This window comes from Syngnathus leptorhynchus, chromosome 8 (assembly GCF_054491065.1).
Source record: "Syngnathus leptorhynchus isolate UIUO chromosome 8, UIUO_Slep, whole genome shotgun sequence".
Lineage (NCBI taxonomy): Eukaryota > Metazoa > Chordata > Actinopteri > Syngnathiformes > Syngnathidae > Syngnathus > Syngnathus leptorhynchus.
This window is the reverse complement of record NC_141202.1, coordinates 4200895-4228714: the sequence shown is the minus strand read 5'-3', so window position 1 is coordinate 4228714 and position 27820 is coordinate 4200895. Positions and strand designations below refer to the sequence as shown.

The following is a 27820-nucleotide window of genomic DNA, read 5'->3' as shown; positions in this document are numbered from 1 at the left end:
TAAGTATGTATATATGTAAAGTTTGTCATCCACCCAAAAATACATCAGTAAAGCTGCGCACATGATCGTGTCTAGACAGAGCTAAGACTATCACGAGACTGTTTACTGAGCAACTGGAGTGCATTCCAGGAAATCATTTAACTGACACTTAACCCTGCCGGAATATTATAGTTTTCAAATAAAATGTACATGTTACTATTTATTTGAACTCAGTATTTTACAGTTTTCCCTTAAGTGTTAAACCCTCACCCATTCCTGATTCTGCCACTAGGTGTCAGTAGTGTGAAACCACAGATGCTACCTCAGGGCCCGCCCCCCCAAAAAAACAAAACAGTGCCAAGTCACCTTGCTTTTATTAGTAATCATGCTTTATTACAAAAAAGGTTTTCCAAGAAATGAACAGTACCTGCAACTTTAACCATGAATCGTACAACAAATGCTGCATATGGACCAGTATACTAATTGGAATGCCCAGCAATAGAAAAACAAGTAGCACCACAAACAATACAGTGTAATCAGCTGCCGAGAGGAACTAGAGAGGCACTAATATTCAGCTGGAACTATTAAAACAATTGTAATGCAAAGATTATCCTTGAGGCTGTCGGCATTCAGAAATTCGTTTTCCCCCTTCACTCCCTTGTCTTCTTTGATTCTTCAATTTTCTTTTCCTGTTTAAAAACAAAAGGATAAAGTTATTGTTTTTTGGAGTCTCAGTTGAACTGCAACTTTCAAGATTGACAAGACCAGCACATACTTTCTCTTTGAGTTTCTTATCGAGAGCAGCCAATCGCGCTTGGCGGTTGTCTTTGTTTGCTTCCATCTTCTGGTTGAGCTTCTCCTGAGCTCTCTTGCTAAAATTGCTACAATCATCCAAGGCCCTCTGGAGCACTTCTCTCTCACGCTCTCGTTTCTCAGCCAATTGCTTCAGCACTTCAGCCTCGTGGCTCTGATAAATAACCAAGGTAAGTGTTTCTCCTTGGTTTAAGATTTGTCTTTTGAGTCCATTCATGTTTCTTAACTTACTTTGTATCTCTCCTCTGCAGCAAGCATCTTCTGAGTAAGCTTCTCCTGAGTGGTCTTGCTGAAGTTGCAGCATTCATCAAAGGCCCTCTGGAGCACTTCCTTCTCACGTTCTCTCTTCTCCGCAAGATTTTTTAGCACTTCGGCCTCATGGATCTGGCAAAAAGTCAAAATTTCTTTTTTTTTTCCCACTTTTGCAATATTTGGTTGATTTGTCATATTCATTTGGGTTGTGAAAATACCCCGTGTCTCTCTTGTGCAGCCACCATTTTTTGAGTGAGCTTCTCCAGTGTATTCTGGCTGAATTTGTCACATTCATCAATGGCCCTCTGGATCACTTCCTTCTCATGCTCTCGTTTCTCTGCTAGATTTTTGAGTAATTCTGCCTCGTGGTTCTTAGAAAAAGAGAAAATACAAATGAGCCTGTCAAGTTCAATGCAAATGATAATTAATCGTGAGAACTTTCCCTTTAGTTGATTTAGCAAATGTTCATCCTGCTCTTTGAACTACTCGTGTTGAAGATACCTTGCGTCTCTCCTCAGCAGCCTCCAGCTTCTTCATAATCTCATCCAGTGAAATTTCTTTCTTTTGGACAGGGGACAGTGGAAATTGTACTTTTGCATCAGGGGAGGTGGGTCTCAGGATGAGCTCAAAGGCGTGCCCTGAACTACGCTTGTTCAGCTCCTTCACTTGGATATCTGTAAAACCACATGGGTCACGTGGATGACTGCATGAACTTTAGTTTTTTTTTTTATGGTAATTTATTCGGAAATTCAAATGAATGATTCAAGGTTGCTGGAGAATTCCAAAACTAAATATGTTCAGTGTAAATCTTTCAAACAGTCAGCAGAAAGTTTCCATTTTATTGCACCTACCTGCAACGTGATCCATTTCAGCTTAGGCTGCCTGTAAATAGTGGAAAGAATCAGCACATGGATATTAAAACGAGTCATAAATTCAAACACTACTAATGTGTAGTTATCTGGGGTTTTTTTCTGTAGACGAAGGAGTGCAGCAAATGCGCTAAAACAAACAAAGACCTCGTGTTTGGGGGAAGAAAAAAAAAAAAAAGTCAAGTTGTGGCCTGCAGAGCCATACACATACACGCAACTCATATGAGACGCAAGCGATAGAATTGAGCAAAATTAATTTTCACAAACACGCGTGAATAGCATTTGACAGTGTTAAAACTATTTTAAAAATAGAACAGTATCTACTAAGACGGGCAAATAAAATCTAACAAGGCGTTTTGGTCCAGGTGCAACTTTCCATTGTCGCCATGTTGTGTAAATAACATTATATTACCTGAAGTTGACTTCGCTTTAAAAGTCGCAAATTTTACCAGTATACTCTTTAAATTCCCCCAACACACCAGCGAGCGATATGAAGGACAATTTAAACGGTCACGCAGTGCATTGTTCTCACCTAATTGTGTTTGAAGTGCTCGAATATGCTTCTGCCCTTAAGTTAATGTCGGGAGTCACCCGCCAACTGAGCAACCTCGCGCACAAAATCGGATCCATGGCGTCTTCTCAGCTTTTAACGTTGATTGGTCGAAATCCACCAATCAGAGACCGCCTGTGACGCTAATCTAAACAACAACGGTAACGGTGACGTCACAGCAAAACCCTCGCTTCTAAACTCTTAAACACAAAACATTACTAATTTTTCAGAGTCCTGACATCACCTGTTATATTAAAACTGTTAAAAATGTGATAGTGAAGATCTTGAATGGGTGCACAATAATGTATTCATTTAGCTTCATGTTTTAAGGCTATTGATTAACAATAACAACTCATTATTTGATTAGCTTTTGCTTGAGGCTTGTTTGTCAATCGTAACTTGTAACCACTTGTAACGTAATAGTAACAATCCCATGGGCCATGGGATTGTTTCTTTAACCAATCAGATTTCAATTTCATCCTTACAGGTCCAGACTCTGGCACTCGAGGGCATCAACAATTTTGCATCCTCTGAGGTTGGTCACTCCGAGCAAAGATCGTCTAGAAAAAACAGGTCTGTAGCAATCTGCACACCCTAATGAATTTATAATCAGCATTTCTGGTGAGTAGGATATTTTAATCACTATTTTTTTTTTTTTCCACTGAACTCATCCAGGGGGTGCTTGTTGTTTGTGGTGTTTGTTATATTGTGGTTTTATGCAGGCAGATGACAGGGCTTCAGATTATTATTATTTTTTATTATTATTAGTGGAACAATGGACCCTAATCTGAAATTTTAGGGACCCACAATGTAAATCGATTTATGTCAATGTATACTCATTTTTACCATATTAGGAAGCTCTGTGGCATTCACCATGAACACAAGCACTGTAGAAAATGGCTGGATAGTTATATAGTGTGAGAAACATGGTGACAAAAGTTAATTTTAAAACATAAATGGGAAATGAGATGTAAAGTAGACTAAAAACAATAACTTCAGTCAGTCAATCTTCACGCCGTTAGGGGGCGACGTTTTGTAGAGCACTTATTTGCCAGCCAACAAAAACCACATTCCTGTTTGTCTTCAGACAGCTTGCACACGGAAGCTGAGCGAATATACATCTAATCTCAACATTTTGACGTCACCATGGGAGCATGTATGGCACTGTGTTCCTTAGCCAGTTGCGTAAGTATTTTTCTTCAATTTTGTACTCTTTCTTGAATGGTTTAGCCTAAATTTAGTCGAGGCTTTAAAACAAACAAGCAGTTGGCGACGCCACGGAAAAACGACCAACATTCAAGTTTATGAGCAACGAAAAGATGCAACGAAATATGGAATGATGTGTTGTCGTCTATCCTGATACTTAACGTGGGATACTTAGTTAAATTTATATTTGAAAACTACGCAAATGTGACGTCATATTTTTCAGGAAGTTAGCTTTACAAGCTAGCCCTCGTCGACTCTCAAAATATAAGATAGGGGTTCGTTTTCACTCGCTTATAATATTTTGACCAGTACGCCATTAAATATTTTAGCTGACCCTCCACACCCTTTCTCGTTTGTGGTTTAAAAATGGACATATTTTTTGTCATTTTTCGCCCTTCCAATCAATGACCTACTTGTGGCGATTTCAGTGGTTGTAAAATGACGTCATTTTTATAGTCCTTGACAAATCACTCGTCATGACAATCTGTCAATCAAATTATTTTGCTTTTACTGAAATGTCAGCCTCTCCTTGTTTTTCAATACAAACACAATTGTTTGTATGCAAGCTGGACTGTATTTTGATGAATAATTGACCTAAAGTGTCAAATATAAACTAAAAGTGTCCCATTTGATATCTTTTGGAATCTTGCAGGCTTCGTGTCTGTGTGGCTCTGCACCATGTCTGCTGTGTGGCTGTTGTCCCTCCTCCAACAACTCCACTGTCACACGCCTGGTTTTCAGCTTCTTTTTGCTGCTCGGAACCTTTGTTTCAGCCATCATGATCTTTCCCGGAATGGAAACTCAACTGCGCAAAGTGAGCCATTGACAATTAAAACCTGACCAAGTTTTGTTATTTTGCGCATTGTGATTAAGCCTGTTTTAATTTTTTGCTCTTTCAGATCCCGGGATTTTGCCAGGGTGGAACCACTATACCTGGCTTTGAAAACCAGTTCGACTGTGACGTCATCGTGGGCTATAAATCCGTGTATCGTATTTGTTTTGCAATGACCTGCTTCTTCTTTCTCTTCTCCATCATCATGATTCGCGTCAGGACCAGCAAAGACCCGCGTGCATCTTTGCAAAATGGGTACATGTTGCTGTTATATTTCACACGTCACGTGACTTTAAATTGTTCAAAGCCAGCCATTTTCAGTCAACAGAACAGTGACCATTACTTTCAAGGTGCTAAAACATTTCGGAATGACTTGATTGCAAAATAATAATCTATTTTGTGGTATACAAGCACTATGAGTGACATCTACTTACCAGAGCGGCACAACAGCCATTAGTGTCCGTTCACGTGACGATCATGTCATATTCTCCAGATTGTCGTTGTACTTGGGTTCCTTTATGACACACATACTTCTGCAATCATATCACATGCTCTGTGAATTATAGACATATCTGCTCCGTTTCCAAATGTTTGCTACTGTCTGACTTAAAGTCTGCTGAGTGCCACTGCTTGTCATGACAGTAAAGTCAACAATTTGGTCAAAATAAGTGGTTTTGAAATTGAGTTGTTGCACTGCTGCCCCCTGTTGATGGCTCATCAGGTGCTTAGGAACAAAATCCAAAGAACAAAAGTCCTCCTTGGCAGCTGCACTGAATGTTGTCATTTTAATGAGATAATCGTGCAGGTAATGTTTTTTTTTTTTTTTTAGAAAAAAAACATTTTGTTCTGACTCAGATGTTTACAAAAGACGAGCAGACTGGAAACGTGTTTGCATTGTTGACTTAGCTATTCTGCTTTCTTGACTGTGTGCTTGTTTTTTGTTTGCTTTTTAGTTTCTGGTTCTTTAAATTTCTCATCCTAGTTGGGATTACGGTGGGAGCCTTTTTCATCACTGATCCGGTGTTTCATACTGGTACGAACAAAATTAATTAATTTCGTTGCAATTTATTTTTTCAACAGTGTCATTGACAGCTGTGTCTGTTTCTTTTTCTTTTTGCTTCACAGTGTGGTACTATTTTGGACTACTGGGCTCGTTTTTATTCATTATCATTCAACTCATACTCCTCATTGACTTTGCCCACTCCTGGAACAAAACGTGGGTAGAAAAGGCCGAAAATAACGACAACAAGTGCTGGTATGCAGGTATTGCAATTGAATTCCTGACGTCTCCCATAAATGGATTGTAAATTGTTCCGTAAACATTGACCCACTTTTTTTTTTGTGTGTGTGATTGCCAGGCCTGCTGTCTTTCACCTTCTTGTTCTACGCCCTGGCTTTTACCGCCGTCGTGTTGTTTTATCATTATTACACACAACCAGATGATTGCGCAGAGCACAAGGTCATCATCAGCCTCAATTTTATCTTCTGTGTCATCGTCTCGATTGTGGCCATCCTCCCCAAAGTTCAGGTAACTAACTTTTTAAAACATTCATGCTAGATTTTAATCTCGAAAAGCACAACCTAAAATGTTTTTTTTTCCTGTTTCTTCGACTGAATTGTTTTTTTTTTTTTTCTTTTTAAATGTCCTCTTGTTGCACATCATAAAATTTAGTGCGGAATGTATGTTTGCCGTGTTACTTCCAGGAAGCCCAGCCTTACTCTGGCCTGCTGCAAGCTTCTCTCATCTCTCTCTACACCATGTACGTTACTTGGTCCGCACTCACCAACAATCCAAGTGAGTCTCATGATGTCTCATTCACACTTCAGTCATTTGTGATTAATATTAAGACAGACGCCATTGTGCTAAGTTCCGGTCATTTCTGGTTATAGCTCCCATGTGTCTTATATTTAATGGTTGCATTAGTTTGTATACGTCAGGAAACTCTTCAGCAGGCTGAGATTGTAAATTCCTAAGTAGGGAAATTCAATAAGTGCTTCTATGGTTGTGATGTCACAGATCGCAAATGTAACCCCAGCCTACTGAGTCTAGTGTCGAATGTCAACACCACATCACCCTCCAGCGAGCACCCACCAGGCCAGTTGCAGTGGTGGGATGCTCAGAGCATTGTTGGCCTGAGCATCTTTTTCTTATGCACCATCTACGCTAGGTGAGTTGGGCCGTGTGCACACATTTTCTATTTTATCACATTATATTTCACCCGACTTTTTTTTCCCCCCTTGTGTCCCAGCATTCGTTCATCCAGCAACACTCAGGTCAACAAGTTGCTCCAAACGGAGGAGGGCGGCGGCGAGGCTGAAGAAAACGTAGGACAAGACGGCGTGCACAGGGCCGTGGACAACGAGGAGGACGGCGTGACTTATAGCTACTCGTTCTTCCACTTTCATCTGACTCTGGCGTCGCTGTACATCATGATGACCCTCACCAACTGGTACCTGTAAGTATGATTCACCAACAGATGGCCGCTCGCGGGGGGGGGGGTTCGGGAGTCCTGGCAAGACAAGAGAAAAATGCGAATAATTGATGTACGCCCAGAATTAGACATGATAATAAACTGTCATTACGATTCTGTCCACTAGAGGGTGCACAAGAAGCTTGGTTTGCAAATGCACTCTAATTTCAGATAAAGGCCTCCTCTGACATTTATATAATCGCTATGTTTCCGCATAAATGTTTGAACTTGTTTCACTTAACGGTTCTTTTGCTTCTCACAGACCCGACACCACCACGCAAGCCATGCGGAGCAGCATGCCGGCCGTGTGGGTGAAGGTGTGCTCCAGCTGGCTGGGTCTCGGCCTGTATCTGTGGACCCTGGTGGCCCCTCTCATCTTCACCAACAGAGATTTCAACTGAGCAGCAGGTCTTTTCATTTTGATCGGTTTGGCTTGCTTTAGCGATTTTTAAAGGAAAACATAAACGGGGTGGAAATAATACAGGAAATGCATGAACATGTTTTTTTGCCTTTGACTCGGTGTGATAATCAACCGCAGATATTAATGGGACAGGTTAATCAGAGCTTGAGCTACAAGACTTGATTCTATTTTCCAATGACTCACCTTGATAGGATTCAACCTGTCACCTGATATGGCGTGACTGTTATCTTTCTGTTGAACTTTACTTACTCAGAGACTCGACACTTTCGCAATAGTGCAAATCTTTCTTACCGAAGACCAGAAACACCAGACTTCCTGTTAACAATGTCTGGGACACCCCAACCCCCTCCCCCTCCCCTCTTTTGATTATTTTGAGGACTATTTCAGTGCTGAGGGCAACATGGGGAAACCTCCTTTCGAGCCCCCCCTGTGGAAGAGGTGTGCAAAAATGAGATAAGAATAAAACGGCACACCCCGCAGATGGTGACGAGGGTTCCCTTTTTCTACGAGACTGACATTGCGCAGTCAGAGAAGTAACAAGGCTGCCGTTTCATTTCACATGTAGTCCGGTCAAGGTCATACAATATATCTCTAATGCAACACCATCTCCACGTCTGACTGTGGCCTTGTTCAACCATCTGTACCTGCATAGCAGCACGTATTGATCTTTGGCAGCACGCCAGACTCTCATGATGCGCACGGGGCTCCCCCGTGCTCATGCATATGTCATCATTTCCAAACAATTCAGCTGCAATGTGCAGAACAATCAAACCAGTTTGAAAACCCGTCTTTGCCGTGATGCGTGTTCCTGGTGGTTTTAAAAGTAATTACTTTCATTATGTTGTGGTTTTCTACATTTCGCTGTGAATAAGGGAAGTGTGTTTCCCCCCCCCCCCAAATGCTGAGGTTTTGTTTGCGGTATTTTGTTTTAGAAAAGGCATTTTCCAAGGGTTGTAAAGTTTTACCACCATCACTTAAGTGCATTATCAAAGCCAATTTGTTTTTGTTGATTTCAACATTGCCTTCTCATTTGATTAAATATTGTAAAATGCTAATGCGTGCTTATTGTACTATACTGATAACACAAAAAGATGCATGTTGATTTTATTATTAAAATTAAACACTCGGACTGGCTTTCTGTTGTGATAGCGTAGTCATTTCATAAAAACACTGTCAAGGTTTCACTTTTGTTTACATCCAGTTCCGCTCGTCCAGTGATTCACCCGTGGTTGCAACTGATTGTACTCAATGTCTCCTTATCTGTGCCGTCAAGGTGATGCATATGTTTGCTTTTAGACTTGCATAGAAGTCACGCTTTAAAAACTTTGGGGCCCACGGACTTAACATGTGACTTGCATGTTTTGTCTGAAAGTCATTTTGCAGGTGCTAATGTTGTTCATTGCAGTTCTTCTTCTTGTTCATGTGCATACTTGAAATATGTATTCACTTCACTTTAAGACGACATTTTTCCATTATCTCAATGATATGCTCTTTTGTGTGTTACTGTAAGAAAGCCTTTACAGTCTTTATGGTGTTATTTCCTTCTTTTTTTGCCTGACTGCGAGGAATGTTCCTGTTAGTTCTGGCTGCCATAATAGTGGCCCAGTGCACTTGGCAATGTCTGCAGTTGCACATGACACACTGTGTTCTGCAGGCTGACTTCCCAGCAGCACACCCCGCGCCGCTCAACCTAATCCACATATGTCCTGAATATAGTGGCACTGTCACGCTGTGTAACTAATTTCCTTCTCTTTGGAGACAAACACAACAGAGATGGCAAGCGGAACAGTTTTTGACCGACGCTGAAGATGTTTTCATTGATTTTATAATTGCTGTTAATATCAGAAACCTTGTTTAGCTTTATGATAGATGAAATATTACATTCAAATGATCAAATAAATCTATTTACTCACTGAAGTTTGAACTCATCAGCCCCCTCCGTGACCTCGCAATGGCCTGGCAGTAACAATCTGTGTTTTTCAGACTGGAAATCCTGTCTTGTCCCCTTTTCAACAGTGCACCTCATTCACATTGGCATGGTACACAAGTCCGGAACCCTGGCCCAGACGCTCTGTCGACTCGTCTGCAGTCATCACGGAAACACATAAGATACTGTAGTAAACAAAGCGGTGACATCATCAACCCTGAAGATAAAAAAAAAAAAACATTTCAATCACATATCTGCTGTCTGGCTTAATAAAACTCCACTCATTTCTTCATTTCTCATTTTTTTTGCAATCAACGTGTTCTTTTAGAGATTCAATAATTCTTTGCACTGTTCGAAATGGAAAAAAAAAGCCTGTGAGCGGCCAACAGCATCCATCCAGGACGAATTAGCTCAACGTCGTAAATTCGACTTTTATTTCCACTAGTATCGCCACATCTACAAATGTGAGCTCAGTCATTCTCCCAGGAAAGATTGAAGTCATTTGCTTTGGCCGTTGACTCCGCTGTCATAAATCCCACCTTCATTTCCTCCGTTATCATCTGATGCAATTTGTCGCTGTAATATGAGATCAGAAGCTGCAATGTGCTGATTATCAACCACTTAGTGTAACTCTGCAACTGTGCTTGGTTAGGTATCCTGGGATTTTTACTCGTGCAGCCACTTTACGCCGCCGTTTACGCTGACCTCAATCTTTGCTCATTATACCACGGTGAAAATGTCAGGCAGTAGTGTTTCTTGTGATTTTAAAAATGTGTCCTACTTCATAGAGCGCGTTGGGCATCCCTAACCTAATGGAGTGAGCTCATTTTGGGGAGGGGGGGCTGAAGCATCTCAAGAATTAATCTAAGCACCCGGCCCTAAATTTGAGAAGTTTTGTCCAACATTCTTGAATCTAACCTCTTTCTTTCCGTTGAGTGAATAACCTAAAGAACCTCTTTGATTGTCATTTTGCTTGGCAATCCCTGACTGCAGTGCAAGTACAGTGTTAGTAGGACTCTCCCGTATGCATGCAATCCCCCCCCCCCCCCCCCCCCGACTCCCCCCCTTCAGAGGCGCAGCTGATGCAGTTATATAAGTCAGTGGAGTCGGCGTCTGCTGTGAGCCAAATGCCAGGCCAGTCTGGTTACATAAGCCTGTCAGAGTCATATTGTAGCATGCAGTAGGGAACGCTCACGCCGCTGCGTCTTCCTGCACGCCTACCATCGCCTCCTCTTGTCTCTCACTTCCTCCCACACAGCTTTCCTTTTTGCTCTCCTATTTTTCTCCCCCCCCCAAAAAAAACACTTTTCCTTTCCTTCTTGCCATAGTGTTCTTCTCAACATAAAGTGAGAGCAGATGCACAGGCTTTGATGACAATGTGGCTTTTTTTTAATGCTAATTTAAGGTTTATTAAGCCATTATTAGAAACAGTGTTATATTTGGTTAAGTAGTTGAGAAAATAAAACGTTATTTATATGAGTTATTGGAGTACGTGGATTTTTAAAAAAAAAATGGAATATCATTCTGTTTAAAAAAAGAAACACCAATATTGTCTCCTACTCAAGTTATGTTGGTTTGAATTTTCTAGCATCGGAAGGGTCGTCTGAGGTAAACTAAAACTAAAATGTAGTTCTCTAAAATCTGACAGGGGGGCACCACATAGACACAAAAGATGTTTGGAAAGCACACAAAGCAATTCAACTCTATCTCACCTTCTATTTTTCAATGGGAGACAACGGAAGTACAGTAATGATTCTTGATTTCAGGTTTTAGTATATTGTAGCTCCTGGCAGACTGTATCGTGTCAGCATCCTCTTGCAAGGCATGTAATAATATGCATCTGATTCACAAAAGTATTGATACACATTTTTAATCATTTAATTGGTCTGCTGCAATTAAATAATTGACTGGACAGGCCCGGATATGCAGCATGTTAGGCTTGGAATGGACCAGCCATGTTTTCATGAACTTCTCGAAGGCCACCAGGCCCTACCCACAGGTATGTTGATGATCCCTTGGCTTGACACTTTAATTCCCACTTTAAATCGTAATTCTTTAGGACATTATCATAAGACAATAATTTCCTTAACTTTGGTCTGATCAAGAGCACAAGGTTCTGTAGATTTTAGTTTAATTTATTAATTTCATTAATTGTAATTCTGTTTTGCTGACTTAAGATATTATGATTATTTCTTATTATATAATGTTCAAATATATACAATAATACAATAATATTGAGACGTTAGATAGGAACTCATGTACGGTAATGGGGAAGCACTCCCGCCAGTAGCTGCTCCGTTCTGCTCATAAATATTCATGAGGTAGGCGGGAGCGGGCCATCCCCACTGGAGGAGACTGAGAGGGGGGCGGTGCCCACCGGACCTGCCGCGCGGAGTGGTGCGGAGCCGGAGTGTGTTCTGCGTGATGTTGTTTTGTTGTGGACGTCAGCTGAATGTGGACCCGCTGTCCGCTCTGACACAGCGGCGGGAAGCCCCCTGACCCCCCTTGACCCTCCCTCCACAGGACCCGTAGGCTCGTAGAGCGGCTCCATCCACGCATCACAATCCAGGAAATGCGGACCGTTGGCCCGTTCGCCACCGGATAAATGGCTGCAGCGCTTTTACAGTAGCAAACTGGTAAATATAAACCTCGCTAACATGGCTTGTTTGTGGGCTTTTGTTGTGAAGATGGCAGCGGGTTGGGTGCCAAGTTAGTGGAAGAATGACGTTGACGCTTCCACATGCGGCCAGTGACGTGAAGTTGACTCGTCCGTTGTCTTGGACGCGAAACGCGAAATGATGATATTATTATTATTTTTTTTTTTTTTACGAGGAGAACAGGCAAGATGGGTACCGCACAGCAGTCGATTTAGGAAATTTGTTGAGGCGATCCAAACTGCTTCCACCTTATGTTTGCACCATATTGGAAGCCTCCTAAACAATTGAATCATTCTAAATGGATCAAGGTGATGCAAGATGGATCTAAAAAGGTAAACCTGTGAACTTATTATTTATTTATTTTTTTGTGGACTCCACCTACACATGGCACATTTTTACTGGATGACATCATACTTTAGCTTCCCAAATGATTGTGTGCTAGGGTTTACTCAGTGCCACAGGCTTATTCTCGCTGGATTATGTTAATAGATTTGAGTGAGATGTGTGCCATGTGCGGGGTTTGCCTTAAAACATGAGCTCATATTTGGGAGTAACATCTGTCCAGATAACAGGTGGATTACTGACGGAGTCTCCTCAGGGCAGGTCAATTTTTATTGTTTGCAGCGGTATTTATATCTTCTGCTTGTCACAGTATAATTATTAAGATGAAAGCATTTTCAATTGTGGGAAAATACTTTTCAGACCAACTGGAGGAAAGTTAAATCATTGTCTTGTAGTATCTTACAATCAAGCTGGAATTCTTTCAGCTCGTGGAAACCACCGCACCTGAGGAAGAACAATTTATCAGAAACAGTAGGCGTGACTGCCAAGGTGTCAATCATTTGCGCTGGCCTGTCGTTTTTGTTTTCAGGAGCATTCTTGAAACAGTTTTGGAATATCCATCACTTAGTGCCAGAACAAATGTCATGCTGTCATTGTAGCAGACATGGCTAAAACTGTCTTTTTTTTGATATTATTGCTAGCTTTGTGTTATTGCTAGCTTTGTATCGCTATTGCTGGTTTGTTGAAGTTGGACAGCTTTCTTAGGGACTAATTATCACAACGACGCAGTTTTCTATTTGTATGCCATTGAGGATCAATATATATATTTGTCCATATACGGATGGATGCTAGCATTTATATGTAAACTATGCTAACAAATATATAATATGTCTCTCTCACAATTGTAGGTGTAGTCCAGGATCAGAATAAAAAGTTCCCAACCTTCAGTTATAAAAACGTATTTTCTTACTTGAGCACTTAATTGCTTTAATTGTTTTCTTTGGCCTAGTAATTCTTTTAATTGGTCAATTATTTAACTGTTGCTAACATTTCAGAGATTAAGGTTCTCGAATTAGTTTTCAAGTGTAACATTTCATATTTATGGTGTCCAATAACTATAGTTTACTTTTCTTCTGGGGGGGGATCAAAAATGCATTTAAATTTAGGTCGACAATATATTTTAATTACCCTTAATAGATGCATTATCCAATTAGTTTCAGGATTCATTTTTGCAGTGTCACCAAGCCTAGCTAGCTCAAGAGTTCCCACTCGTGTAAAATAGGCTTCTGTGTATTTGTATATAATTGTATGTTCTTTTTGCTTTAAGCATCACTATTAAGAGCAGACCATCTGCTTTTATATAAATTATATTCAGATAGAGAATATATTGATGATTTGACAAGAAGCAATTACATGTGTAAGAAAAGTTTGCTCTTGAGAAAAATATCTATAAAAACTCATGAGACAAGAATTTGCTTAGATGCACAGTGACAAGCCACAAAGCTTGAGGGAGGATGTCCCCTTGGACAGATAAGTCCAGACTGGAACATTTTGGCATGTCACATCAGCTCTGTGCTTGCAGACACAAAAATGAAGTATGCAAAGATAAGAACGTTGTACCGTCTATGAAACATGGAAGAGGCCCAGTGACGCTTTAGTGGACTTTAAAAACCAAACCAAACAATTTTTGGCTCCTCATCCAATAAAGTCCAAAACACACAGCTAAAAAAAAAATTGTTTTATTGACTTACACAAACTTGTTTGGTTCCAGTGATTGCCCAGAAGATTGTGTAACCAAATATTACATTGAGGACATACCGTATTTTTTAGACTATAAGCCGCACCGCATTATAAGGCGCCGTCTCAATTAACAGGTTGTTTTGGGAAATTCCCGTATATACGGAAAACCGGGTTATCAAGTGCATTATTTCACATTAAAGCAAATTTGACATAGATATGGCACACTGTCTATTTTTAAAATTAAAAGCTTAAGTGCGCCTTATAGTCAGAAAAAAACCCTGACAAATATTTTTGCTGTTTATTTTAGTTACCATCGCAGATTTTTATTTCTTTAATGGAGGAACGACCAACATTATTTTTTTTTTTCTTCACACATGCAGTCCCAAGCATTTTTGTGTAAAAGCCAGTCCTCGGGGCACTGCTGCGGCATACCTCCTCAGCTCTGTTCTGTAAACGACTGCACAGAAATACAGTACGGTATCAGACCACAGCGGTGAAGGAGGGGGATGAGTGGAGAAAGGCCAATATGCAATTATTTCTTATTGAATCAGCACAAAGCGGCAGGCTCACGGTGCGTCGCTCTTGTCTGGATGGAGACCACTTGTGGTGCCGGCTGAAGAAAAGGCGCTAACTCAGCAGGCGCCCAAGGAGCGTGTTGCTCGGTGTCCCTTTTTTTTTTTTTCGGGGGGGTGGCGGCAAGAAAAATTGACATCATAATGCAGTCGATTTTTGAAACATCCAGGAGGTGCTGGAGCCATTTTTTGCCATTTATGGTTTCAACATTGTTATGGGCATGTTTAAAATTGGATTTTTCAACAAGCCTTTTGCCAACACCCAGATTGGCGTCTGCAGTAGTTAAATAAGCACATAAGAACTAAAAAGCACAGCACAGTCCCTTCCAGGATATTGGTTGACTTCAGTTGTTCATCCAGTATTTGGTAAACCAAAAAGGGCAAATGTGACAGTCATGGCTAAATCATTTTGTCATCACTCTTTAGAGAGCGAGAAGAATACAAAACTACTTAGAGTATGTGCGCTAACTGATGAACAAAAGTACCAATAAAAAAAATAACGAGGCGCTAGCTAATTTTTGGTGTTATGTTTGTGAGGATTCTCAGTCGTCGACGTCATGGTAAAAGGCAAAGGTTGATTTGTTCCATCTGGACTGTGTGATGTAGCAAATTATGCTATTTGGCTAACGAATTTTCTCAACGTTTTTTTTATAATCTTCTCTTTTTTGAGGTCGCTCATCGTTTTGGAAAAGTGTTGCAAATGAGGCAAAGTAAAAGCACTCATGCGCAGAGGTGATTCTGTGATGCTTGTGGCACTGAGTTCACTTGAGGTAAACTCAGGTGACATAGTGATGGCAAACAGTTGTGAGTCTCCTTCATAGGTGCACTTTTTTTGTGGCATCAAAATCGGCCATATCGCTTTAGCAATTGGACAAGGTTGTGCTGCCCTTTTGTTTAGAAATCACTAATTGCCTTCATGTAAAATGACTCGTGTAATGTGTGCAACATAAATACTGAGTAAAATGGATGAAAAGTACTCAAGCACTAAAGTCAAAACTATATTTTTTATTGTTTCGACTTTTATGCTGTCAAAGAAATGTGGCGGTGTCCCGCCGTATGTTAAGTGAGTAACACAATAAATGCTAAATTGCTAATGTTAAAATGCTAACTAAATATTTAGCAAGTGTACGTACACATTTGAATCTACTCTCCTACCTTTTTAAAAAATGTTAAGAAGCAACAAAAAATGCTAAATTGCTAATGCTAAACTGCTACCAAAAGTGTATACATTTCAATCTTTTCTCCTACCATGTTGAAAATGTTAAGAAGTAAAGAAACAAATACTAAATTGCGAATGCTAAAACGCTAACTAAATTCTTAGCATGTGTACGCATACATGTGAATCTACTCTAAAAAAAAAACAGCTTGAGATGCGCTAAAATAGCACTACACTATATAAGTGTGTTTACATGTGGTCCAGACATTTGTTTTAAATTGCCATTGGTGCGGAAATAGCTATTTTTAAACCCTGGAGTGGGCAAAATATATGTTCTTTAAAATACCCATATACATTCAGACTTGTAAATAAAAGCTCCGGGTCAGACATACTCTTCATATTTTTACAGCCGAAATGTCTTCTTAGGAATGATGACTAGTTGCAGCTGGATGGGATTCTCGGTTGGAAGTGCGTGCTCCACATTTACGCCATCAAATATTGCCATTAAACTATCGAGTAGACTTGCCCAATGAGTTTGTCCGGATATAATAAAAGTGAAATGCACCTCGCTGTGATTCCAGGAGACTCGTGTCAACGTGCGTGCGGCCTGCCTGCGTGTGTTCCCCCCCGTGCCTCCCACCGGTGCAACACTTAAGTCGAAAAAGGGCACTTTTCTGCCAATTGACACAGCAACACTCAATTCCTTCTTTCACCTGGCGTCCGTTCACTAATTCACCACGCTGACTCAGCTTTGCAGGTGGCAACGTGTTGATATAAGTTCACCCGATGCCAACGGGAAAGAGGTCGTGTCGAGTTGCTTCCGCCTCAGCTTCTCGTACACATGTGATTGCCACTTATAAAAAAATCAGGGGCTGGTTTTTTTTTCTTGACATAGAGACGGTTTGGTTTTAATGTCATTTTTTTTTTTTTTTTTTCCCAGGGTGTTGAACAGATGGCGTTGTGTCTGTACTGAAGAAAAAGTGAGCATGAGTGTTCAGTAACGGTCTGGCCTGCTTGACTGATTACTCAAAGCACTGAATGTGCTTATGTGTGTGAGCATGCTAGACGGTTTTGTTTTCTTTCAGACAACCAGAAACAACTATATCACTGGTCGAATATAAAAAAAAAAAAAAAGTTAGGTCATAAAATCCTAATGATGATCATTGTTTTCTTTTAAAGTACAAAAGGATGGGTGTCAAACTTCTTGTTCAACTATGGGGGAAATTAATGAAAAGATATAACAGGATTGGGCTATTTATCGAAAAACAAAGAATCGAAAAAATACATCGAAATGACTGAATGATATATTGTGTGTATCCGGTTGGAATTTACTGTAAAACCAAACCAAAAAAAAAAAAAAGAAATTCACATATTGTGTATTTAAGAAAAAAAGTTCTGTTGATGTCAATTTCCATTTTAAACACATTTTGGTTAATTTGACCCACATCTTCATTAGTCCTACATTTGCATGATTGGGGACAGTCTGCACTTGTCCTGACCTCACAATTGAAACGGGGACAAAAATATACACAATGTGTGCTAGTGTGTCTGCCGGGCCCTTCCTCATATGTGCCAGCCTCTGTTATGTAATCTTGTGTGGACAAGCCGACAGACAGTGCGGGCGGGTTCCACTGCGAGAGAACCGGCAGCGGTGACTCGTTAATCTCGGGTTAATCATTACCTGTGCTATCGCAAACTTGAAGGTTTGCACCAAATAAGATGATGAGACGGTATAATGTTTTTTTTTTGCTCCGAGTCGTCTGGTATTTTTTACCCGCACACAATGCGTCTGGCGTCTCCTCCTTACACTTGATGTCATAATCTCCCCCCCTTGTGTGTCAACATTGTGCTTATTTTGTGCCTGTTGACTTTCCACAGTGGTGAGTGTTATGTAATAGTGTGATTGTAAGCTTTTGTGCTTGTACACCACAGGTATGTAAGAGAAGGGCGTGGTCACAATGTCATTGTTGGAAATGAAGTGGGGGAGGATGTAAGAAGACATGATACAGAATGTGGGCAAAAGTATTTTGGACATTGGACAGTCTGCTTTGCCAGAAAGTGGCAATGGAATCAAATATGCCAATTTTATGTTTCAGTCTGAAACACGGTTGTAAATTAATTCAAGCAATATATATATATATTCAATATATAAAATTGTATATATTTTTTCAGCTTTCATCTTCTTTCTTCATTATAATAATTACTAAGAATTAATGAACACATTAAGTCTTTAGTTAAAGTGAAACAGGTTACGTTGGTTATTTGATTTTTCCCAAGCTGCGGCACCTCTCACAAGTTCTCTGGCGCCCCCCCAGGGGAGGCTTGGCTCACATTTCCAAAAACCACGTCTAGCCCAACCCTTGATTAATTGTCCTTCAGTATTCGAGTCCACGTTTTGTAGCCTAGCAGTGATGAATTCCTGAAGTGAACAGAGGAGGGAAACATTCTGAAGGTAGTCTCCCAAGGAGGCTCTGTGATAAAAAATAAAGATACTCGCCGGTGTGTGTGTGTTTATTTGTGTGTTCATCGATCAGCGATGCAGCGGAGGGATTGTATTTCACTACTAGCTTGATGGATCCCTTCCAAATGCTCTGCTTTGTTATATCAGCTTTGCTGCCACACTTTTACTAATTGCAGTTACCCATAGTGCACTATTTCCATACGTGTAGTAGATGCATGGCAGTAGTTTGGCAACCTGCGATGATGAGTGAGCGCGGGAGACGCGAGACCCGCCCTCACCTCTTTCTTTGTCTCAGCTTATACTTGAGCAAGACTTAAGGATTGCATGGGGGGATTTCTTCTGTGCGGGAGTCTAATAAGTGGAAAAGTCCTTCAAGGCCTGCTGTGCTTCTGATGAGCACATCAAGCTCACGGATTCAGTTGTCGTTAGAGATTTCTTTGTTCGACTACGGCAAGGGTGGTAAATTCATTTTTGTCGAGGGCCGTATCTGCCCCTTGCGCCTTGAGTTTGACACCAATGACAATCCAGATGTATAAAAATACTAAAGACTTTATGAAACCCTTAATGACTTCGGCAAGTGAGGTTTATAGTTTCCCACATAAGAAACTGATGGATAACTACTTTTGAAATTAGAGACTAGTAAAAACTGTTCAAATAGCTTAAAAAGATGAATGGTAGTAAAAAAAATTGCGAGCAATATCTCTATTTGTAATTTTAATTATGACACAAAGTCGATGCAAAATTTGTCTTGGCGGTCCACATAAAATGATGTGGCGGGCCGTATCTGGGCCCCCGTGCCTTGAGTCTGACACCGCTGGACTATGGTGACAATCCAGATGTGCAAAAAGGCTTTATGAAACCCAAAATGACTCTGGCATGCATGTATTAGTGACTTGCCGCAGTGTTGCCAAGCTGTGCCTTACTTTGTCAGGTAAGGTCATTGAAAGAACGCCTCACTTTAGAAGCTGTTAATTATGCACAAGTGCGGTTGACCATCACTTTGGAAGCTTGTTTACTTTTCACCCTATTAAAGGTCAAAAAGATTTCTACTAGATTTATCCTTTTCCTAGAGGTCGAGTAATTCTTGTGATGCCGGACTGATTTTCACAGCGATACATTAAGTCGATGAAAGAAACCCAGTGTTGTAATGTTTACGTTTTGATGTCACTTCACACCCTGTGTTGACTGTACTATGTGTATTTATGTACACAGCACAGGTATGGCCCAACATGTTTATATACATTAAATGCATATGATGTTTTTTTGCTGACGCGTCCATATTGCGGCCCCAAAGCGAGGGGCGAGCGTTTCAAGTAATTGAAGGTCAATATTTGTCCGAGTGTTTCCTCAGACAGCTTTCCTGGCTTTTTGGTCTAGACGGAACACAGGCTCCCTTCTGTGCTTCAGTAAAATCAGAAGGCCTGTCATATTTTTGGTCTGGCTTTGGTAGAGTGATCTGACTTCCCCAAGTTTACACCGTGAAAAAGCAGCGGTTACTCTGAACGATATGGAAACTCCCTTTTTCGTCAGATCACCCAAGGGAAACGGATTTCTTGCGGAAACTAGGCATGCGGTTGATCAAATTCGACTGACATTGCGGTTTGCCTGTCGTATTGGTTGATAGAGGAAATAATGTAATAATTGACAAAAATCGGTCTGCAGATTTATATTAATTGCATTAATCGTTCTAATCGATTTTGGAAATTGATGTAGGCGACGTATAGGCGAGTCCTTTGAGATATGAGGCGTTGCTAGGATGATTTTTGTGCTTAGAATTGGAAGCAAACATTTTAATTACTGGATAGCAGCATGGCACTTGACAACAAGAGATAGTTTGTTGTTAGGTTCAGTAGATAGTGAATAATTATTCAAAAAAGAGAAAATTTTGATTTTTGAATTGAATCATTTTTGCATAATTATTACAAAAAGAGGCCAGTTGTTTATTTAAAGATATTTATTATCACACCTGATATTATTCCCACACTTGAGATTCACTGGTAAAATAAACATAAAACAATTTAATATTTCAAATAGTACACTACTGTAAAGGACTATTTTTGATGATCAATAATGCGTTACAAATTTTTTGGTTGCTGTTTTATAGGGGCCTGGAATGGATCGTTGGCATTTCCATTCGTTTCAATGGGCAAAGATGTTTTGAAACGCGAATGATTTGAGGTAAGTGCATGCTCACGAAATGGAATAGATTATCTTGACCCGCTTTATTGTGATATTATTCATGTCTGTAGTTACTTTGCACTTTCAGCATTAAATCGTTAGCTTGGCTCATAATATTATCTATAAATGGGGCACTTAAAGAGTCTAGAATTATTCTGCACTTTTCAAAAGACTAAATATCTCTTCTTTGTTTTTATCAAGACATACTTCAGTACTACAATTTACTTTCAAACAAGAAACATTTAGTTATGGAAAAAAAGGTCAAATCCATAATGAAACAGTTTTCAGTTTAGCTTTCAAATATTTATTTTTTTGTGCTTGACGGATTTCATCCAAGTTTTCTCGCAAAGCCTGCAAATTGCCCCGTCAACGGCCGCGTCAATGTCACAAGTTTATTCTCGTACTCAGAGTTCAACAACAGCACGCAGTAGTGAATCACTGCAACATCACTGAGTAATAATCTGTCACACTGTGGTCACACTCTTCTGAAGATGAATCAGGTGCAGGTTCTTCCGAGCAGGAATCTCTTTCGCCGCTCGGCCATACATTGCCCCATCCACCACAATGATTACAAAAGTGTTTCTCAGTGGTATGAAGACACAATATCGCCCCCCCCCCCCTCCATCCTCCACCTCCCTCTTTAGCAAAACCCCAGAGTTGCTGACACAGACTCACCCATTGTGTAATTGAGAAAATAAACAGATGATGGGGAGGAAAAGAAAAAAAAAAAAGCATGTGGTGCCTGTCATAGGACTATGTGTTTGTCCTTGGCTGCAGGACATCCAAGTCAGTTTTCATCCCCGTTTGAAAAGATGGATGAGGTGGGAGAGATTGTAGGTGAGTGGGTGGCTGGAGAGTCAAAGTGGGCAAAATATTAGGTACCAACTCCAACATATCACGCTGTGTACATTTTCTGGACAGGCTTTGGGTTATGTATTGGAAATGAACTTTGATGATGAATATTTTGGTCATGTAAAATGGAAAGGGTGCAAATGTCCTTTCATAGGCACTGTACATCAAAAACAAATTGCTAACCTTTGACGTTATCGTTAGCAAAGCTATATTAAAATATCAAAATAGGATTCCTCCTGCTATTAAAATGTCATGTTATATGGATATAAAAGAAAGATGGTGTGAAGAAATCAAGTTTCATTCATTCATTCGTCGTCGATGGCAGTGAATGATGATAATTAAAATAAAAATGAGGCAACATTACATTTCACAGGCAGGCTTTTGAATTTCTGAAAAAAAAAGGACAAAGAAAAGAAAACCGTGCTTCCATCGAAGGTGTTTTCTATTATGTAAGCTTCCAGTCAGCAATCCTGTTGTTTGCATCCAGGTAGTCCCAGAGTTTTGCACAGTCAGCAACAAGAAGGAGCAACCCCAGCTAGGTCACCGCAGAGTTTGAATATTCATCACTTTGTCCTCCAAGGAAACGTTTGCCCTGGCACTTGGCCATAAATGAGAAATAAAGGCATTCTGGTTGTATCATTAGAGGAATAAAGTCGGACAAAAGCGTCCGGGGGGAAATTACGATCTGCTTGACATGTGGGAGGGTTCAGCTCCCCCCCCCCACCACCACCACCACCTCTCGGATTCCTAACTAGGTGCTATCTGTGTAGCTAATAGGTCTTCTTGGAGAATACACTAGCTGAAGCAGCAGGGCTGGTTTTCCACTCACTGCCACTGAGTAGGTGTCCATTTACAGCCGGGAGTGCCTAAATTACACAGAAGAGGGAGATGAAGAGAAATAGGCCCGACGAGTAAAAAAAATCTCGAGAGTTAGAAGAGGTGGGTTGGCGGGTTACTCGCTTTCCAAATGGATCTTCTCTGGAAGCATGTGAGAAAGTTGCCCAGAGAAAATGGTTCTAGTTGTTGTGTGTTTTTCATGCTTTCCTGGCACGCTAGTTTGATGAAATGAAACGTTTGTCTGTTTCGGTTCTACTCATCCTGGTTTTGTCGTTTCCTCCGTAGCCGCGGGATAGGTAGTGCGGAAATATACAACAAGACAAGATTCTCCTGTATTTATTTCTCTCGCCATGTGACTGCTGGAAAGAAGACAAAGTTAATCCAGAGGAGGAAAGCGACTAGGAAAACTGCTGGGGAGAATTTTCCCTTTACGGGGGGGGGGATTGTGTTGGCTTGTTAATGTCAAGTTTGTTGGTTTGCGGTTCTTTGTGATCCAGGCGATGCCATCACATTTTTTGTTTTCTCCCTTGGCTTTGGTTGTTGGTGCCATTCCGGGTGGGAATTTATGAGACAAGTGCTTATAAGAGAGGGTAGGTTCTTCCTGAACATTTTGTTCTGTTTGTTTCACAAGTGCAGCCACATTTTTTTTAATTTTTTTTTTTTAGAAGCTGCACTTTTCTATGCTGAGCTTGTGCTAATGTTCCCTCCCGCCAACTTTTCTAATTCACACTTTATTGCTTTTCTGTACAACAGCAGTGTGATCAGATTATCCTCAGAGCGTTGCATCGCTTTCCGCGTTGTCATCGCCACAGTCGACTCGGTTGTCAAAACGTGCCTTTATGACTATTCGCAAATGTGCCTCTCCTCAGAAGCCGACATCGATATGCAAGTAGGAGGGCGGCTATTTATGTATCCAACCAACAACAGTCATCTTTTAAGTATTCCCATTTTGACTGTCATTCCGTTTTGGCTGCGGCTGCTTCCAAATGACTTCAGTGTGTTTTGTTCGCTTTTCGGTGACGTACTGTAGGGAAATATTTAGCAATAATTCAGTTTTTCTTACAGTAGGAAAGAGATGTGCAGGCTAGTCAGTTGTGTCACACTTAGTATTGTATAGTGTATTGTATAGTATAAGTGCTGCTAAAAGTATGCTAAGCATTTTGTGTTGGCTTGTTGGACTGAGGAATCCAAAACAATATTGGTGGGACCACAAGGCTTCCCGAGTTTCCCAAAAAAAAAAAAAAGCAGCAAAGTATATTTTGTGTGTATATATATATATATTTATATTTATTTATATTATTTTTATAAGATTTTTAGTATCATAGGATTCTCTTGTTAAATTTTCTATTGAACATAATAATATGAGCGGGTGATTTAGAGGAAATGTTTTGCTTCAGCAAGTCTGATATTAATAGATCAAGATTGAATCGTAAAATTGTGAAAAAAAAATTAACGTCAAACAGCAATGCAAAACGTTCATGACATTTCCGCTTTTACCAAAACGTACCCTCACAGATGTTCCATTTCTGCGGCCACATTTTAATTTACATCCTGGTCATGGGCTGACAGGAAATATTTTTGCCTGCACTGTTTTTTTTACATTTTGGCTTTATTGACACATTCTCGGACATCTCTTTCCATAAACAGCAAAGGCCCTGATGCAATTTAATGGTAAACTGTTGACATTTGCCAGACCACAATGAATAAAGTTAAAACTGCTGACAGGAAGAAGTGGGTTTATTTGCTTGAACTGCAAATTGCACTATTTGTGTTTCTGCTTGTTATCAGTGTAAGTGTTCATATATGAATATTTGTGTAAGACTTACAGTATGTGGATGTTACATCAGATAGTCCTCACTGTGAGTCTTGGCAGGTATTTTGCCATCCAAATGAAAAGCATTTATTTATGTCTTCAACTACATGTGGCTGGCATAGGTAAAATCATCAAATAGTGTAAATAATCATGTAAATAATAACAAAAGTAATTGGTAATAATGATGTTGTGAACCAACGTGCATACCAAAGCCAAAGTGTGTGTATTATGTAACAACATTTACAGTACATAGAAATGAACCCCACCTTGAGTCAAACATACATCACATTGCAGCCATACTGGGTGTGGCAAAGTGAGGCAATCTCGAAAGATGCTCAATTTACTTTCTGCTTGGATATGTCGCAATCATTTTACACTCCGAACTCATGAAATTATGACTGAACAATTACTTGGGTACCTAACATTATTTTTAGGACGTTTTGTGATAGGCGTTTGTAGATTGGATAAAAAAAAAAAAATCAACACTAATATTTCTTAAACACAAAAGTATAGCTACCATGATATAATAAACTAAGCATCAAATTTAAAAAACATATATATTTTTACAGCTCCATCCCCTGAGTGAGGGGACACAAGCATCCCATAAGCCCCGCCCCCTCAAGTATGCCCCGCCCCTGGTGACGGGTATTGTGAGTATAGTGGCTTATTATCACTTTGTTTCTTCACCTAACATAGATGTAGTTCGATTATCTTATTGGAAAAGACCCAAGTCGTGTTAACTAAGCGCCGTGTTTTAGTATGCTGCTGATTATTTACTCCCTCCGCACTAAGGAGGTCAATTTACCTCATCTTGGGAAGTGTGTAGAAGCAAATTGCTTCCCAGAGTGAACAATGCAACTGCTGGAATATCAAATAACCAATTGCTCAGTTGCAACGTGTCCTTACAGTAAAAGCTCGTGACGATGCAGTTCACCGATACGAGGCACGCATAGGCGAGCGAGGTGTAACAGGAAATCAATGGCCTTCGCCACCTCGACTACATCAACGCACTATTATCTCGCATTCTCTATTGTCCTCCACTTCTTAGAACGCCATAGCTATTTTCAGAACTTTACCTAGAAGCAATCCGACGACGGTGATGATGCTGTTCAGAGGAGGTGCGCCCACAGGGAGGTGCGGTGGCGGGTCGGCAGAAGAGTCGGGTTTCTCCTCGCTGTGGTTTTACGTTGTGACGACAGCTGCAGGAATGCACCGCTAATTCCCCCTAACCGGGTCATGCGGCCCTCGGGACCTTCTGGCTCGGTAATTGCCTCGGGAGATTCCGACAATGTCTGATGATGGTGTCATTCATGTTTATGCACAATTGGATTGTGGCAGTGCGTGTTTCCAAGACAGCAATGTCTTTTTAAGGGGCGTGGCCATCAAAGTAAGCCCAAAGTAGGCCAGTTGGTTGTAGAGTAAGTCGAGTTTGAAATCAAATCAAAAGTCACAAATGTGTGTCATATCAGAAGTACCTATTTGAAGTTATGAAAAATAATCACAACTGAACTTGTTTGTTTTGTTGACCTTTGTTACCAAGCAGCAGATACCGAAGATGATCGTAATCCACTTTGTTTTTGTAGTGGGATTTATTTGTTATTCTTTTGTTACTGTCAAGTTTCACGCGATGCTTTTACATGTTGGTTCGCATTCTCCCTTTAGTGAGTTTTATCGTTGATCTGAGTGGGTGAGGTATTTTGTAATGCAATCCGGAGTCAATCTCATTTTCTTGTTACCGGACATGTTCTAGGCATGGTTTCAGTTTTAGAGGGCCGTTGTAAGATATAAATGCATCATCGCCATCATCATATTAGTACATGTAGGCGACAATAATGATTATTTCAAAATCAGATTGTCAAGGAAACCAGGAAACTGATTTTTTCATATTTTATTAAAAAAAAAAAACTATTAAACCAAAATTGAAAAATCCCATTTAATTTAAGAGACCTACATTTAAAAAAATCCACATTTATAAAAAAAAATCCCATTTAATTCAAGACATATGATAAAAAATCCACATTTAAAAAAAATTCCCATTTCATTTAAAAGACATAATATATATTGCTTTCTTTTATTTCAACATTTATCAACACAAACAACAAAACATATTTACCAAGAAACGCTTTGAGCTGAACCTCAATAAAACCATTTTCCTAATCCTATGCAGTATTTTCACCTATCCTGTTCCTTAAAAAAAAAAAAAAAACGCTTTCCAACTCTCAAATATTCACACACACCTCCGCATTTTATGAGCAGGGGAGATTTGGCCCAGGGTGTCGATATACGTGCGGTATCGAAGTCGAAGAGAAGCTGACTGTGCAGTGTCCTTTGAGTGTCTGGTGCAGTGTGGCATGGAGCAGAAAGGCCAGCGGGGGCACACGTAGGCGACGTGAGAGTAAACTGTAAACTGGCTGAATGGAGCGGTTTGTCACAGAGGGTAAGCCACGACTCGGGCGGACTTGGCCTTGAGGAAATCAGAAGCCCCGCCTCCTCCGGGAGCTGTTGATACATTCTGCGGCCCGGTCGGCTGTTTAAACGTAGCTCGGCCGAGCTTCCACCTGTTGACTCTTTTGCCGTGTTTGTGTGGGCGCTGCGAAAAGCACCAGCAACTTCACAGGTCCCAGTTAAGGTGGGTTGGGAGATGACTACAATTTGTAGCTAAGGTGGCAGGGTCACGCAAAGTGTCGTAGCGAGTGCACGTGTTTCCTCTTGTACATTGGCGCAGCTGCTCAAAAGAGGAAGTAGCCCTGAGGAAAAAAGTCATTCATTTCAAATCAATTGTTTTCTTTGTTGAGCCAAATAGTGGTTCACTTGATTGACTACCATGCAAGCATTGTAAATTCAGTTTGCACTTAGCGATGGTGTGAACGATTCTCTCTATCTAGTTTCACCTAATGGATGTCAGGATTTGATCTTGTGGAATATAAATGCAGACCATCATCAAGGCGCTCCATGACTGAGAGAATGAATTTAAAACAGCCCACAGTGAACTTGTGTGGGTGAAAAAAAAAAAAAAACGTCATGTGACAGTCTGAAATCATTACGTTCCGTAAATGGGTTGGCTGAAATAGTAAAAGGCAGTTGGGTTCAAAAAAAAAAAATAATGGCAAGTGAAACAGAGGGTGGTCACTCTCTCACTGTTTGGCTATATCAGATATCGCATCTGCTGAGGACACAAATCGATCGGCATTAACAAAAGAGGAGCCGGCTCCACTCCATTAGCTGGCAGCTTGGTTGCACGTGTAAGGCCTCCTCTCCAACCTCATCGTGTGTTGCAGCTCACTTCATCGTTTTACGGTTTGCATTCTCAGAACAATTTGTTTTGGGATGTCGATCGACCTTTAGATCCTTTATAATGTCTCATTGGCAGCTAATGGCTATTTCATCTATCTCCAGTCAATGGAAAATATAAAGTCCCAGTGGTGCAAGAATGAAGTCAAAATATTAAAATCCAAAATTTGTTTGCTTGAGATACAAATGGCTTCTTCTTCCTGTTATTTTCCCAAACGCAGTTTGAGTAATAGCACGGCAGCTTTTATACACTCGCTGGGCTCCTTCTTTAAATAGATGGCATTTCTGTCACAACGACCGCACGCACATCAATTTACCGGAATTTACCGCGCATCTGAAATAATCTGACCTCACAACTCAACAGAGACGTCCGTATGAGTCGACCCCGTATTTGCACATTTTGTTGTCCGTGTGCAATTTAAAACGTCTCAAAATATAACATGGGGTTTGACGAAATGAGTAAACCGCTCATTTGATCCAAAATGACACCAACTATTATGTGAGCCGGGATGAAAATGAGTTTGATACCTCTGGTCTAATACAAAAGGACAAGGCGACGACAGATGGGTGAAGGTCCCTCACTGGGAGGTTCCGTATTGAAGGTGCGGTGTCGCAAAGGATGACAATGAGCACATTCACTCCGATACAATACCGACAAAGT

At 40.5% G+C, this 27820-nt stretch overlaps 3 protein-coding genes across 7 annotated transcripts in view; 2 read left to right on the top strand and 1 right to left on the bottom strand.

Moving 5' to 3' along the window:
* Positions 1–350: 350 nt before the first annotated feature.
* LOC147052036 (stathmin-like) lies at positions 351–2574 on the bottom strand. Its single transcript, XM_085918152.1, has 7 exons — positions 2446–2574; positions 1896–1926; positions 1546–1718; positions 1263–1415; positions 1024–1176; positions 755–946; positions 351–668 (listed from the first exon to the last, which is right to left on the bottom strand). Exons 2-7 carry the CDS (start codon positions 1909–1911, stop codon positions 630–632), a joined length of 726 nt encoding a protein of 241 aa, XP_085774278.1. The 5' UTR covers positions 1912–1926; positions 2446–2574; the 3' UTR covers positions 351–629.
* Positions 2575–3082: 508 nt separating this feature from the next.
* Positions 3083–8527, top strand: serinc2l (serine incorporator 2, like). Its single transcript, XM_085918151.1, has 10 exons — positions 3083–3648; positions 4322–4483; positions 4569–4756; positions 5455–5534; positions 5627–5764; positions 5860–6029; positions 6206–6296; positions 6519–6669; positions 6751–6957; positions 7235–8527. The coding sequence occupies exons 1-10, from the start codon at positions 3610–3612 to the stop codon at positions 7371–7373; spliced, it is 1365 nt and encodes a 454-aa protein (XP_085774277.1). The 5' UTR covers positions 3083–3609; the 3' UTR covers positions 7374–8527.
* Positions 8528–11752: 3225 nt separating this feature from the next.
* The window catches only part of hivep3b (HIVEP zinc finger 3b), a 33318-nt gene continuing 17250 nt past the window's right edge, over positions 11753–27820 (top strand). For 2 of the 5 annotated variants that reach the window (XM_085918275.1, XM_085918269.1), the window contains exons 1-2: positions 11753–11956; positions 20293–20366. The gene's annotated coding sequence lies outside the window, so the exon portion shown is untranslated. Of the gene's footprint in view, positions 12310–20292; positions 20367–24496; positions 24519–24585; positions 25132–27820 lie in introns of those variants that run through there. The other 3 variants (XM_085918270.1, XM_085918274.1, XM_085918273.1) reach the window with 3 other exon arrangements.